Source organism: Mizuhopecten yessoensis, unplaced genomic scaffold (assembly GCF_002113885.1).
Source record: "Mizuhopecten yessoensis strain PY_sf001 unplaced genomic scaffold, ASM211388v2 scaffold3537, whole genome shotgun sequence".
Taxonomy (NCBI): Eukaryota; Metazoa; Mollusca; class Bivalvia; order Pectinida; family Pectinidae; genus Mizuhopecten; species Mizuhopecten yessoensis.
Window position 1 is genome coordinate 828,564 of NW_018405094.1, and position 17,064 is coordinate 845,627.

At 36.1% G+C, this 17,064-nt stretch overlaps 2 protein-coding genes across 2 annotated transcripts in view; one reads left to right on the forward strand and one right to left on the reverse strand.

The window, feature by feature from the left end:
* LOC110447611 (prefoldin subunit 4-like) overlaps positions 1-3,971 on the forward strand; it is a 5,135-nt gene extending 1,164 nt beyond the window's left edge. The window contains exons 2-4 of the mRNA XM_021493408.1: positions 646-750; positions 2,849-2,919; positions 3,474-3,971. Coding sequence (XP_021349083.1) covers positions 646-750; positions 2,849-2,919; positions 3,474-3,678 — 381 coding nt within the window. The 3' untranslated portion in view covers positions 3,679-3,971. The remainder of the gene's footprint in view (positions 1-645; positions 751-2,848; positions 2,920-3,473) is intronic.
* Positions 3,972-6,786: 2,815 nt separating this feature from the next.
* Positions 6,787-14,584, reverse strand: LOC110447631 (oocyte zinc finger protein XlCOF29-like). The gene is made up of 3 exons (XM_021493471.1): positions 14,530-14,584; positions 12,577-12,668; positions 6,787-11,604 (listed from the first exon to the last, which is right to left on the reverse strand). Exons 2-3 carry the CDS (start codon positions 12,653-12,655, stop codon positions 9,452-9,454), a joined length of 2,232 nt encoding a protein of 743 aa, XP_021349146.1. The 5' UTR covers positions 12,656-12,668; positions 14,530-14,584; the 3' UTR covers positions 6,787-9,451.
* Positions 14,585-17,064: the final 2,480 nt, after the last annotated feature.

The following is a 17,064-nucleotide window of genomic DNA, read 5'->3' on the forward strand; positions in this document are numbered from 1 at the left end:
AGGACCAAGGGGAACCTACATATAAAATTTGAGAAAGATCCCTCTAGTACTTCTTGAGAAATAGGGATAACAAACTTTCACTATCAAAATCCAAGATGGCTGCCTGTCGGCCATGTTGTTAATCCGATCAGTCTCAAAAGTTGCCCTGCACAGCTTAGGACCAAGGGGAACCTACATATAAAATTTGAGAAAGATCCCTTTAGTACTTCTTGAGAAATAGGGATAACAAACTTTCACTATCAAAATCCAAGATGGCTGCCTGTCGGCCATGTTGTTTATCCGATCAGTCTCAAAAGTTGCCCTGCACATCTTAGGACCAAGGGGAACCTGCATATAAAATTTGAGAAAGATCCCTCAGGTACTTCTTGAGAAATACCGATAACAAAAATTGTTTACGGACGGCCGACTGACGGCGGACAACGGACAGACGACGGACCACGGACGCAGGGTGATTTGAATAGCCCACCATCAGATGATGGTGGGCTAAAAATACCTAGTATAAGATGCTTGAAAATGTTAAAAAAAAATTGTATTACTGTTATAATTATTTTTTGACATTTTCGGGCTCCTGTGGCTTATGCCAATGTAACCAGATAAACTTGTTTTCCTCATGTGATGTACATGTGAATGCATATATTTCTACAGGATACAGACACACAGGTTACATACCAGGACCAACAGAAAATCAACAAATTTGCCCGCAATAATGCCCGGCTACAGGACCTAAGGGACGAAGAGGAAAATAAGAAGGTTTGTTGCAAAAGTTAAACATATGGATCACTACAACAAACATAAACAACATTACAGCCAATGCCAATAGGTCCCTAGGTTTTCTAAAACACAACTTAAAAATAAACTCGCCACATATAAAAGAATACGCATACAAAGCACTAGTCGCACCAAAACTTGAATACTGCTCTTCCATTTGGGATCCACACAATACAAACCAAATTAAACAAATAGAAAAAAAACAACGAAGAGCAGCACGCTACGCAAACAACAGATACCACAACACCAGCTCAGTAACAGACATGATCCACAAACTACAATGGCCAACACTACAAACACGACGCTTTCACACAATGATCCTTTTTTACAAAATTGTACATTAAATCGTAGCTATAAACCCAACACATATACTTGCACCCTTAGGCCCTCGAAGCAGACATGCACACCCTTACGCATACAAACACATATCTGCTACAAAGGACACCTACAATATTCATTCTTTCTACACACAATAACACAATGCAGGAATCTCCTTCCCATAGCAGCAGTTCAATGCACAACACAAGAGGACTTCAAGGCACACATACCCTATGCAGCCCTTGAAGCCCTCATGATAATCACACGCTAAAACACACGCCAGCTTCTACCTTTTATCTATACCCTGCACACACACAAAAAAACAAAAACAACACCTTATCACTGTAAATAACCCCCTTTCTCATGCCTCTGTGATAGGACCCCCGAGCGGCCCAAGAAGGGGGGTGGCACAGATACCCCACCCTTGTATATAAGTGTACTGTGTATAGCACACCTACACAGTGAGAGTTGGGAGATATGTCTCATGATAATTAGTCATGTCCCTATCGATCACTTATGTATCTGATATTGGTTAATATATATAAGGACCAGTAGACTCTCAGTTTTAATCCTGATCTGAGTAAATTATAAATTACAATTGCCCCAATATAAACTTGATTTATTTTACAACAATTTTGAAACAAGTTATTTCAACTTATTTAATCGCTCTTGTTTGCCCGGATGTTATGTAATGTGGGAGGAAACCGGAGTACCCAGAGAAAACCCACGTGGTCAGGCAGGTGACCCATACCTTTTCACATCTGATCGGGTAATCAAACCCCTGCTGCCTTGGTGAAAAGCATGTGGGCTTTTACACTGTGCCGCCCGACCACAGACCTGTCACTTCATCCAAGTGCCTCCTCAGGAAGATAGACTGCTGGTCCATTTCTCAACCATTTGAGCTTTAATAATTTTCTATCCGAGACAATATGATGATAAACTTTTGGTTCACCAATGTAATCTATACTAGTACTACTGCATACTAGAAAATGTTCACCACAGTTAAACTTTTGCTTTTCTCGCTCTCCACAATGAGGGTGAATTAATCATGACAATAAATATCAGTACACAGCACACCCTATATAGTAATAATAAGAAAAAAATGAATGCTGGGCGAATATAGATTTTGCCTGTGAAGGTTTGGCCTGGCAAAAGTTTCCCAGTAATCACAGCTGCATTAATATTGTGATCACCAGAACCCCAAAACAGGACTATCTACTGTTAAGTTTGTTGTGTATAGTATTCATACTTGACATTTTAACCGTTATACTTAAAAACATTGTCTTTTAGAAAAGGAAATCTGGTACGTGTTAAGCAACTCTGTTTGGTTTGACAATCAATACAACTCTACACTATAAAATTAAATGATGGTAAAGCCAAATTAAATCATGTGACATAACTTCAGTTTTGGTTGAATCATATAGTGAATGTACGATACAAAAGTAAATTATTGTATTATCTACATGTGTTAAATTATATTAGACTGAAGCATCTTTATTCCTACAATGAGTTTATCTTTATTCCTACAATGAGTTTCATTAAAAAACCATGATAAGCCCATTGGTCATATTTGTGTATCAGCCCTTGTTTCAAAAAGTACTCTCTAGATCTGGAATCTGGAAAGTAGCTCCTGTACCCAGGGTTTATGTTGGCCTCTTTCTTCAAGGGACCATTAAGGTTATTGACCTGGGTTTATACTAGGTGAAATAGGGTACAAGATTCCTCTGCTGACGTAACATTTCCTTCGTTTTGATTTTGACAGAAAGAGCTACAGAACCTGGAAGATGCTGCTGACGAGATTTTAATGCTGGAGGACGGTGATGACTCGATTCCATATCCTTTATTTATACGTAGTTTCTCGGTCCGTAGTGAACAGAAAAATATTGATGAGTCTCATTGCTAAGATAAATATTTGCTCTCAAAAAGTGGGTGACTTCCAAAGGAAAATTTTGAGTCCAGGATTAAAATGTCTGTGTCCAAAAAATCACTTGAACTGTTGTGGTTTTATGTACATGATATTTATATCCTCTTCAGGTTACAGTGTTGCCCTGCAGAATGTTTGAATGGTTATGGATAAACATATATATATTAATGTAGGCTACATGAAATTAAATGTATTACATAAACCTGTAAAATAATATGCCAATTGCATGTACTTACATGTAGTAACATTACATTATCAAAGATTTGAAAAGGAATGATATATATACAAGTTTTTGTAAAGGAATTGTGTAATTTATAAGGTTTCCAAGTATAATTTACCATAGAGAACAAGTTTTAATTGGGTCATGGTAAAAAATCTTTATCAAGATTCTTCTTTGCATAATTTCTGTAAGATGATGCCTACAATGTATATTTTTGTGTTATTTCTCTTGACTCAACCTTACATACCAGATAGGAGAGGTGTTTGTCAGCTTGAATGCGGAGAGCACTGGTGAGATGTTGGAAAAGGCCAAACTACGTGTCCAAGAAGAGATGAAGGAGATTGACAGCCAGTGTGAGGTTCATAAACAAATTCTACAGGACCTAAAAGTGGAACTGTATGCTAAATTTGGCAATAACATTAACCTGGAGGCAGACGATGATTCCTGATCTGTGTGATTGTTGACATTTCTGAACAAATATCAATTGTATGGACTATTTCACGTTTTTACTGCCATTTCTTAGCATACCAGAATAGGAAAGGAAAAAGGCCAATCAAAAATTTCTGAACTATAACTATTTGATGTGAACCTTATACTGTACAAGATGCTTGTTTGTCCTCTGTGCTTTTTCATTTTCGTTACCTGTTTCATTTTCAAGTATGTTGACCTGTAATTCACATTGTAGAAAAATGATTGAAACAAGTTCAACTCTCCTAAATTAAAACAAATGACATCAAATGACATCAAAAGTGAGTTGTTTTGTGTAGTCACAGCAGTCTATTGTCAGTAAGCCATACTCGAATTTAACACAAGTACTGGGATTTCAAAACTATTGCTGTTAAATTCATCTTGTTTTTGTGTGAACTGGTACATGATATTTTGATCACTGTTTGAAATTTGGAAAGTCCAGAATAAGTTATAAACATCCATAGTACACATCAATGCTAAGTTTTTGCCACCAGTATTACTTTTTGGTTAAGAGTAATATGAATTGAAAGTTGGTTTTGATCCGTCTTGTAGCTGGTATTTGATCAAGATGCTTCATCGTAAGCTATCCACACAGCTGTACAGTACTTATAGGTTACAACATATACTGAGAAGTAATCCTGTGGAAGACTGCAGGAGTCCTTAAACTTGCAGAAATCTATGTGTTACTTAACATTAAAATCTCTCGGTCGCTAATATCACAGAAACTGGATTGACTATTAACTTTCTTTCATCAGAAATCTATTTCAGTCTTTAATATCACAGAAACTGGATTGACTATTAATTTTCTTTCATCAGAAATCTATTTCAGTCTTTAATATCACAGAAACTGGATTGACTATTAATTTTCTTTCATCAGAAATCTATTTCAGTCTTTAATATCACAGAAACTGGATTAAATGCTAGGTTTATTCCATCAGAAATCTATTTCAGTCGCTAATATCACAGAAACTGGATTGACTTTTATCTTTCTACCATCAGAAATCTATTTCAGTCATTAATATCACAGAAACTGATTAAATGCTAGCTTTATTCCATCAGAAATCTATTTCAGTCATTAATATCACAGAAACTGGATTAAATGCTTGCTTTATTCCATCAGAAATCTATTTCAGTCATTAATATCAATATCACAGAAACTGGATTAAAGGTTAGCTCCACCAATTTCTATAGGAAACAAGACGAAGACATAATCTTTTTCCAAATTAATTGTATGTTTTCCTCAATTTATTGCCAAACCCCTTACTAATGCCATTATTTCTTTGAACAAATGGTGGCAATATAACAAGGTTTTTCTGTACCTTAACATGTTGTACATTTCAAAAGAAGAGATGACCAGACAACGTGAAATAGTCCACATGCAGCTTCGTGATGGTGGTGACCAATCCAACTCTGCACATGCAGACTTGCCCAAAAACTTCAACCAAGTCGAATTAAGCAGCTCTAGCCCCTAAAATATGAAAATATTGTCCACCACATTGCTTACACTCCATGTAAATACTTTGACCTTATAATAGACAACAGAGTATTGAGTGTGATGATCCAACTCTGACTGGAAAAAAACTTGAACCTCTGTGAACTGGGATGCCGACGCCAGGATGACGACATTATAGCAACCGTAATCACCAAATAGGCGAGCTAAAAGTAACAATGGATTACAACGACTGATACAGTGAGAAGGCAGACTGGTGCACATCAAAACATTTGTGCAAGAAGTACCAGGCCAAGGATCACAATCAATAGAAAAACACCAGGAACTCCTTCTAGCCTGCCCTACATACATGTATATACTGGCAGTGGTGGTAGTAGTAGTACATATTTATACAATCCTCCAAAGTTTATTATGGTTAATGATGCTGATAGAGTGTCTGGAGGTTGTTGTTATTATTAGTTCATAAATTAATCAGTATACAATTAAAGTTTTCTCTTTTGTTGGAACAATTTTTATACTTGGTAGATACAACAAAATCAGCTCCGAGTGGTTTAATGATTTTAATTGAAAACATTCTATAAATATAGTATAAAACATTTGTCAGTGGAATGCTACTCTAAACATGACAATACTGTATGCACTTGAGCTCAGTATGTTCTTTTCATTTATACAAGTTTATTACAGACTTACCATATACCATATATGCCACAATTTTTGCACCTCTCTCCTTATAAGCCCCATTAGTTCACCCCTTCAGCCAACCTTTCATGTGCCCTGGGCACTAATTAACAAATACGGTACATGAGTGTACATGTGAGTTTACTTGCCCCCTTGCACATCTCGGTAAAATGTACGAACACAATATAGGATACAATAGTATAAATAATGGATGCAGGCAGACACTGCCTCTATATCCATATCTTAATGTTTTAAACGTATTTAGAAAATATTATTCTTTAATTGTCATTTCCTGAGATTTCATTATGGGCGGCCAAATAATTGTATTAGAGTTCAAATTTTGTGTGTCCAGAACGAGGCCTCGTAATGTTTTTTTAGATTCAAAAATATTATTCTGATGGTTGACATTTTTCTGTCTACACCACACATAAATATGAAGATAAATTCTTTTTTCTTTCCTGCCATTTTGACAAATTGGACACGAAACATTTTTTTGACAAGAATTAAGCATGAATAGTTGATGTAAACAATTCGTCAGCTTTACAAACCTGAGGGCTTAACAAGTAACAGCACCATTGAAAGTGGAGACATCACTCTCTGGTTGGCAAGAAATGTGTTCTGACCAAGTAGGAAATAGAGCAACAGCAATCTTACAAGAAAATGGACACAGTTTTGAGTCACAACACTTTTGAGATGCATGCTTGAACTAGAAAAAATCTGTAAAACATACATATAGCTTTGATAGATCTGTGCCAGGCTATAAGACTCTTTCATTCACAGGGGTGTAGGATAGGGAAATTTCACCCTCAGGGTTTTCGTAAAAACCTAAGGCTTTGCCGTGGGTTTTGTCAAGTTTGAAAATGCTGAGTGTGGAATTTCCCCAAGGGTTTCACCAAATTTGAAAACCCAGAGGGTGGAATTTCCCTATCCTACACCCTTGGGCATGAAAGAGTATTTTTCTCTCATTCCAACCACATGAAATGCGTTTGGACTGGCCACTATTTTGAAAATATCAATTTTTCCCCCTGAGCTTTTTAGATGAAAACAAATCGATCAGCCAGATTTAGCATACCCATATTGGCAAACAGAGTTTGCGCAGGAAAATAAATCACAACTTTCTAACATGCACAGTAAATATATCATTAAAGGTTTTTAATTTCATCACGTCGCCTTTTGTATTGCGACATCGGAGAGTTCCAAATTTGTAACTTCACGTCATTGTCAAGCCATTGTGACTTCACGCCCATGTATACATGGCCAGCGTTATCTAACATGACCGGATATGAGAGAAATACATTTTAATCAAAGTCATGAAGTTAAGCTTAACAGATAGGTCAGAGAGACCTACATTTCAATGTCAAAGTTTGATGACCGTGACTTGTATCATAAAAATGAAGTTTAGCACATTCTATTGATGCAAGAAATACCAGTTAAATATATTGTAAAGTTCAGAGCACCAGACTGGTACTATTTACTGGAAAGTGGTATTTCCATTAACAACGAAGCTATTGTTATGCTGTGTTTATGGCTGATTTTATCATACTTTATTGCTATGTAATATGTAAATTCAACAAGAAAAGGACTTAGTATGCTTTCTGTTAAAACAAAAGTAAACTTAGTGTCTGTCAACTAATGTTACACAGCTAAAGACAACATTTTCTCTTTATGTCTAAAACAGTTATATAACATACCGGTATTGATGATATTTTGTTATGCTAGGAAAAAGCAAAAGAACTTTGGGATAAATACATTTTCATGGAAAGACAATCCCAGTTTTAAATATCTCTCAATTAAATAATACATTTTAACAAGATTAAAACTCTTTTTCCTTCTTTAAATCTTGAATTAAAAAAAAAACGGAAAATGAACATTTTGAAAATACCCTTTAAAAAAAAAAATCCTGGGCTTAATCAATATATTGTTACTGTTGTTTATGGTAAACAGTGCATAAACCATATGTATAGAGGTTTGTTTCCAAACAGATACATGCAGGTGTCATATATATGTTACAAGACACAAAGTATAATTTGAAATACAGCATTAGAAAGTTTTAGTAACTTTTGTAACACGAGGACGGAAATTCAAATGAGGTTAAACATATGAGCATTTGCATAAATATATACATAATTTTGAGATGAGGTATTTGTACAAGATAGACTCTGGCAGTCCAACGATTGTGTTGTATGCACATTTTAGAGAATTTTCAAAGAATATCAAAAGAGAATGAATAATTTTCCTACACAAAATGATCATACCATGTAAACAAAAGAACATGTCTAAAATATCCTACATGTATCATAATATATGTTACAATTACCGTATTTATCCTGCAAAAAGCCCATAGGTCCAACACATAATCTTTGACTTTTAATTTTGAAAGTAAAGTGGGTGTATATGCCATTTCTACTGAACTGTTATAGAAATGGATGGGCTTATTGCTGGATAAATACAGTAATAGGATACAGTGCTTTGATTGGATTATGTCATTAAAATATCAATTGAAGGTTTTAGATCAAATTTATATATTGATTCTGGAAGAACATGTTCTAGCTATAGTACAGATTGATTTACATTTGAAACAACAAAATCAGTAAAAATAGGTTGCACATATGCTTTCAGTTTATTCCTAACTGCACCATGTGTATACATACTGCAATACAACTGAGTTCTGGATGCAATACACTTAGGTTTAGACTCTGTTATGCTGATTTATAGGGACTGAAATCAAAGTCAGTATCAAGTTTGTAATAATATTGGTATCTGTCTGAAACACCAATGATTGCATCACGTTATTAATTTCTAGCCCTGCTTCATTTTCAACCTGTATGCATGGCGGGTTAACTGTTCCATACACTCATCACACAATGTGACATGTATTGATACTGGTAGGAATACTAAATTAGTGACAAAAACATTTATAACAATGATTTAATGCAAGAAACCAGTAATGTCAAGTTGTGTTAGCCTGACACACAATTTTTTTCAGATATGAGTTTTTAATTGCTTTTTGCTTGAAAGTTATCTTTGACTTTTGTTTGTTTGTGTTTTAATTCCTATTAACAACTACATTGATTTAAGGATGTGCCAGGTTTTGGTGGTGGAGGAAAGCTGGAGTTCCTGGAGAAAAAAACACCGACCTACAGCCAGTACCTGGCAACTGTGCATGCCCACATAGGTCTCAAACCTGCGATCTTTGACAATCCAAATATATATGAATGCTGAATAATTACTTTGTTATTAGGACCTTACATGTCATGAGTCTATAGCTATAGAGTTATCAAAGTTATAATTTAATTTTAATTTCTGAAACAACATTACTTTAGTTTTAAACACAGATCAATGTAGCGTTTAGGAAAAAGTATTAAGGTCTGGTAATTTTGTTTATGAATATTAATTCAATTTCTAAAACAAAAATAAATCTGTATACATTATCTGTATTAGAAACAAGATTAATCAAACAATATACTGGTAAATTCAGTTTTTAAAACAATATTTTGTTTTTAAGTTTGTAATCAATATCAATTATTAGTTTTTAAAACAAGAATTAATTTAGTTTCAGACTTTCTTAAACAAAATTAATTTAGTTTCTAGGGCAAGATACATTGAATCTCTTAGCATGGTTTGACTATTGCACAGTTTCTGTGATAGATTCTGTCTCCTGCTGTAGTACGATGTGGCTACAGTCGTTGGACTGGTGAGGTATGAGGATGGTGTGAGTGTCCACTGATTGTCCATCTGTCCCCGCCAGTAGTGTCTGGTAAGCCACATTCATTGCGATATCTGCCACTTCATAGTTAATTGTGTTCCCCTCACTGTCTGTGGCAATCACTAGCTGGTTCGTGTGCAAAGCATTTTGGAGATTCAGATGATCAGAGCTAATATCTGGGTCTACAATAAGATTGACCGTGTCTGTTATTTCTTCAACCGTGTCCAACTTTGTTTCCTCTACATTTTTCTTTGACCATGTTTTTGGAATCACTATGCCATGCATTTTCTCCTCATGTCTCTGCAGGTGATGTTTATGTCTAAAAACATAGCCACAGATTGTGCACTTGAATTTACCTTTTGTTGTGTGATTCCTAATATGTGCACGACACATTACCTCATTTCTGAAGCGCCAGGTGCATCCTGGGTATGTACAGGGAAATGGACGACTCATGTCATGAACAGATTTGTGTTTGGCAAGAGTAGATTTGTCAAAGTAGGCTGTGCCACATACATCACACAGCACACACCCCTTGTTGTGGATCTGTCTGTGTTCGTGGATCACTGTGTTTATGGAGGAAGTGAAGTCACACTGGTTACAATTATATGCTTCCTTTTTGTGAATTTTCCTATGTTGATTTAAATATGCTCTTGTTTTGAACGCTTTTCCACATTCATCGCAGAGAAATTTCTGGTCGGTACGGTGAACAATCTGATGCTTCCTCAAATATCGCAGTCTATTGAACACTTTGTCACACTTTGGACAGGTGAAGTTACCTGGAAGATCCTGTTTCTCCACACCACGTGACCGTGGATGAGCGGTCTTGTTTTTCCACATCACCTGCATGGCTGTATACTCCGACATTTTCATCACTGTTCTATTGCTGTCTGTGTGTGCTGTTTTTATCTGAATGGCTTGATGGAGAGACAGCGTCTCCGGGTGTTCCTCTCGCATGTGTCGACACAGTCCACTCTTCCAACAACTCTGGAACTCACAGTGCAGACACCGGAACGCCTGTTTACCGTATGTAATAGAGCTACCCTCCACTAAATCTGTCAACAGTATGAAGTGGAAGTCGTCTGTTACTGATTTGTCTAGTAAAGGAGTGCCAGACATGAGTTCAGTCTCTGTCTGATCTAGCTGATGTGAGATGAGGTTTCCATTGCTGTCCCCACTACACAGATTCATTAACTCACCATTGCTGACCAAGGGGTGATTACTCAGCGAGTCACTTTTCTCCACGATCACATGGACAGAAGAATCATTATCCATCTGTTCTAGCTCACATAAATCTCCAGGGTGCTGCATACCATAGGGTAGTTGAACATTTCCTGCAGTCATGTTAAAGTCATCATAGCCTTGGGACAACCCAGAGCTTTTATCTTGGATGTCTGATGTCGTCATAAGAGAACAGATTCCATTTGTCATCATGCTGTCGTGATTACTTCTCTCCATCACTACATGTACTGCATTTTGATCATTGAATAAGAACTCTTCATGGTCGTGAGGATGATTTGGTCCCTGTACTAAGCGTGCTTCCACTATATCCGTCCCTGAAGGAGGCATGTCACAGGATAGTGCTGACGAATTGAAGTTTGCATCTGTACTGGACTCTAAAAGATGTGAGATGGGATGAGTATCCAAACCTTTATTAGGGATGATATTTTCGTTATGACTCGTCATGATGATTACAGCTGTAGACACCAGTCCTTCACCAGTGGGTACGATATTAAGACCAGAACTCTTCTCAGTGATATCCTGCATGTTGGTGATTTGCTGTGAGGTGTGTTCCATGTTGTTGACAATGTCATCAAAATCTGACTTCTTTTCCATGACAACAAAACCATCTTCCACTCGTGAAACTTGATCAATGTTTTCTGCCACTAACTGAATTTGTTCACTGTCTGTCTTTTTCCTGCGCTTGTACTGGCGACTTCTAGCTAACCTGTTTTGACTGCCTTCGTCAGAGAACACAATCTTGTGTTTGGTACGATAGTGCTCCTTCAGTGTGATATATCTAGCGTACGATATCTGACAGAATTCACAGTGTATACCTGCACCTGGGGCTGCATCTGAAGAATGGAAACCAAACTCTATAACCATATGTACATATGAAAGCTTTTCTATAGATTTATAACAGTGTAATAGTATCTATTGTGCATGTTTTATTCTATACAAATACGAACAAACATTATCAATATTTAGCAATTCAAAACATCTTTTAAAAAAATGATGAGGAAATAACCCATGCAGTGGAATTCCATATTTATGTATTGTGTTCATTATATTGAATTATCATTTAACTTCAAATTTCTGCAGCAGTAACTCTATTATATTCAGATATAAAGCACCTTGATGAATTCATATTCATCGCTCGGTCAATTCATCTCTACTGAAACATTAACATCAACTAAAAACACTCTACCTGAAATATACCCCAATGTATAGGGAAACAGTGGGTTGACACTCTGATTAATTAACAAACAAAAATATCTAAAATAAATCAACAAAATAGCACTTGATCGAGCAGGCGACTAGTAGCCAGTTCAAGGTCAAAGATCACAGTTGGATCAAAGTTCAACCTCTCATCTAATAGAAAAGCTTAGTACTCAACACCATATATTATATATAAACAATAAAGACACCATTTGTTTGTAACGAATAGTAGTGATGTTTCAATTAATCAACTTTGTTGACTTTTTGGTCAGTTAGGCCAATAAGCTAATTAAACGACTACAGAATTCATGATCAATTTTAGTCAAAATAATTGAGTTTTCAACAGAATGATTCATGATTCCAAGCCTACCTTCTTCTTAGATATATATTACCAATAATATTACCCATTACTGCACTTGGAGTCCCAGGTATTTTTTAAAACTATTATTGATTGATCACAGGTTAATTAATCATCAAATTTCAACACAAATGTAACATATGGAAGAAAATATCAGTAACTTGTCAAATATAGAATACTACTAGTGTACTTCTAAACAACAAATAGGCCATTACTTGTGTACTAAAGCTGTTAACATCAAGATACTCACGTTGTGCTTTGTGATTGAGAAAATCCAGGATAGCGTAGCTGACACTGCCACACACACAGCAGGTGAACATGTCCGACATTACTGTGTTCCTCCTGCCAAAAAAGGGAAAAAAGCACAAATTATAATCTGATAAAATAAAATATACATGTTTCTAAACTTTTTCTTCGGGTTGGTAAGTATGGATTATGAAAATGTTCTCGTTACACAACCAGTAAGTGTTTCTATGCAACGTTTCAATGACTAGTACAGCATGTCACCTTCACCAGACAAATGACCAGTGAAGCATATGTAACACAAAGGTGTAAAATGTGTATGAGTTGTGTTGAATCCACTACGCTGTTAGCGTATGTACAATATTTTTCATATGTGTACTGAATTGACTCGATTCAGCTACACTTTGTTTAATACTTGGTCAACGGTCGGAGTCCCAGATAAATAAATCAGCAATTACAGACCATGCCACACAGAAAAATCATGTGATTGACTGGGATAACTCCAAAGTATTGGACATGTAGAGAGAGCAATCTGTTCAAGCAGCAGATAAAGGAAGCCATCTGGATACGCCACAGTGGGCCAGTTCTAAATAGAGACAAGGGGGCTCAAAGACTCTAGCACATCTATGAGCAAGTGTTAAACAATGCGTAGCTGAATTGAGTCAATTTGGTACATATATAACTATTGTACATATGCTTATAACATAGCCGAATCGACATCAATTTTCTTGGACAACTTGTACATTTTTTATACTTTTGTGTACATACGCTTCACTGGTCATTTATCTGATGAAGGTGACAGTAAATGCCATGCTAGTCGTCGAATCGTCACATAGAAACTCTCATTGGTTGTGTAACAAGAAAATGTTCATAATAATATGGTACATGTAGTATGAAAAATAACACATACCATCAACCCTGCATTAAATGAACTTTCGTGTCATCTGTACCATACATCATGGATATAACCACACTTTTAAAACCATTGCCTGGCTTGGTGCAAAGATTTTTTCCTGCATCGCATATCCTTCACAGCAAAATGTAGCCCGACTTTCCTCTGACCCCGACACCAGACTTAGACATTTTGACAGACATATGTCTGGTGTGGGGCCAGATCGCACTGCTATATGAAAATGTGGAATTATCCGTCACTGTTTGGTGTCAGAGAATTTTGAGGTTCTGATAACAGAAATCGACTATACACAAAACATCCCTCACTTCTATCGATAAATGGATTATTTATTGATCCAAATCCGATCTTATTATCACTTGCTAAATTCCGTCAGTAGAGTCCTTTGTTTTCAATCGATCAAAAATTTCCCACCTGAGCAAACGTCATTTTTTTAGGTCATGGGTGTGAATAATCAACAAAAATGGTGTGAGATATCTTCTAAACATAGAATGATATATTCCGTTTTCGGTCCGGATCAGTACGGCCTGTTGATTGGTCATTCCCATGACGATGTCAGATAATTCTACGTTTTCATATATATAGCAGTGCGCTCTGGCCCCACACCAGACATCGGTCTGTCAAAATTTCTAAGTCTGGTGTCAGGGCCAGAGGAAAGTCGGGCTACAGAACTATAAATCACTGTCCTGCCGTGTGCTGTTGACACCCACACGCCCATTTTTAATTCAGTTTTAACCTAGTATTTAGTTGTCGAGTCTTCTAAAGTTCATAACATTTGCCATTATTTTATCTTGCATCTATATTATATCATCATGTTTAATCCGTACATGTGCAAAGGAACAGACATCGCTCCATACTAAGCCTATGAGATTAGTTTCTCATGTGAATGAAGGAGGCCTACTGTAGCCGTCAAAACCGAGTCTTCATCAGTTTACTTTCGATTGTAATCTGGTTATTAAATGAAACAAACCGTTGATTTTTTTGGCGTGATTATGCATATATTCAGTACAATAAATACGCTCAGTAAATCTTACGAACTATATATCCTACCTCCCGGGTCTAATTTAAAGTTGAAAACAGCATGACCAACATCTTTCAATATTTTGCCGGAAATGGGTTACCGAGTAGCATATGAAAGAGATAATTTGATTGGTTAATATTAGTTATCTATATATAGAACTTTGTTTTGAGAAAGCACGTGGATGTCAGAAATACGTGTACATCAATGGAAGGTTATACATAAATAATGTACTGGGAAAACACGCACCAAAGGTCAGAAATGGCCTTATGTTCCCCGGTGTGTTATAGATATGCTTTAAATGCTTTATTATATGTAAACATCTCATAATCAATAATTATAAGCAAATGTGATAAAATAATAAATGAAAGTCAAAATGTGATAAATGTAACATGCCACTTTTACCGCATTAAATGTTATCATTGTTCTTATTTATTTAAATTTAAATATGTTTTAAAGAAAGCTTCCTCTCTATTTGTATCTGTAGATCTGTATTTGCACTGGAAATTAGCTCACCACTGAGCAAAGTTCATCCAGGGTGAGTGAATGCGCTATATCAATCCTAGTCAATTTTGGTAGCAATAGTGGCCTTAAACCACAGGGGCACGTTACAAATGTCTGAAATACACACATATGCTTTACTGATATGTATGTTTAAATGTGTTGTGACCCATATCAGAAGAGCATATGTGTGCATTTCAGACATTTGTAACGTGCCCCTGTGCTTAAACTGTTCCGTAGTTTTACAGTTGATTATGCGCGATGGTAGTGCATTCCAGTCTTTTATGGTGCTGGTACCACGGACTTAGATAATCTAATTCCGTGCTGGTACAAATGAATTTTTATATACAATGTTTGTCGGTGTTACAACTAAGCACTTTGATGGATTTACTGTGCTGTGTTCTAGATGGAGATGGTCTGGAATTAAACTGGAATAGCGAGTCAGCGGGTATGGCCACGAGGCCGTGAACTTTTTTGTAAAGTAACACTAAACGCTGGTCTCGTCTGCGTTCGGATAGAGGTTGCCATTTAAGTTCCTCCATCATTTTGGATACGCTACTGTATCTGCTGTAATAATTGCATACAAAGCGGGCAGCACGTCGCTGTATCCCTTCTAGACGGTCTATGCCCCTTTTCTGGTATGGATCCCATACAACAGAAGCATAGTCGACTATAGATCTGACAAGTGTAATTCTTTAAGGGGGTTGGAACAGTACTTGAAGTTTCGGCGGATGAATCCAATGATGGAATTTGAACGGTTTGATATTTTTTTATGTGTGTGGTCCACTTCAGCCTGTCACTGGGTACAACTCTAAGATAAGCGTTGTCCTATACCTGTATCTTTTACAGCATGAACATATCTTGTTAAATTAATGAAACATTGTTTTATGTATGTTTTATTTATTATGTCGATTGTAAAAGCTCACTAAACGAGCTTATGTTTTCTTTGTAATTATATCGACGTTAAATAAAATTTACTTGATTTGAACATATATGAAGCTGATATGAACACATACTTTTTTTTTGCATAAAAGTTTATTAATATATACAAATAAAAGCAAATAGAGGAAAACCCTACTGCCACTTGTTTACACAATGATACAATGACATCTATAAACAATGACAACTTATATGCAACATGATACAAACAGCCCAAATCTACTGATGTACGTAACACCTGGCGCGAACAATAATAAAACAGACTCGTAAAATAGATGACTGATTGTTTCTATGTCTTTACAACACAAAGAACATTTCTTACATTTTTACACACCGATCCTACACATGCAATAGTTTACTGTAATAATTTCATGTACAATTCTAAAAACAACGTCTCTAGCATTAGTGTCTAAAAACTTATTGTGTACATACCTTAAAAACCCTTCAAAATTAATAGAAGGAAATACAGATACATTTTTCGGGGTCTTAGAAATACTTTTTACTGACAGAAAATACAGTTCTTTAGTTGATACCTTACCAAAAGTCAAAGTTTTATAATAGCCATGAATGCATGGAACATTGAAATTACACAAAAGTATAAAACGACGGAACATGGTCACTGTGAGGAATAGAGTTTCTCGCCAGAGCAGAGTTATAATCTCTGAACGATAACCCGCTCCAATAAATACAAAAATATACCCATTTAGCTTTATAATTGCAAATCACTTTCTGACATTCCTGTAACAAAAGGGACTGTAACTTACATTTAATATCGACGATGGAAAGACCACCACAAATGGGGCCCTGCACGGCTGTCGAGCGCGCTAAAGGCTCAGATTTACAGGACCAGAGAAAAGTATATAAAGTTTTTTGGAAAAGTTTCAAATAATGCCTAGGCATTGTAACCACAGTACCGACATACCAAATTTTGCTACAAGCCAAAACATTGACTACCATACATTTTTTATTTAACGATAATTTACGAGATTTCCACGAATTCAAAGTTTTGGTAAATTTGATAAAAATGGGCTGCCAAATGTCATCTGGTGTCACTCCATTACCAAAAATAATCCCCACAATTTTATGCTTTTTGACCCAACTAATGCCGAAAGGATGATCAGGACGTT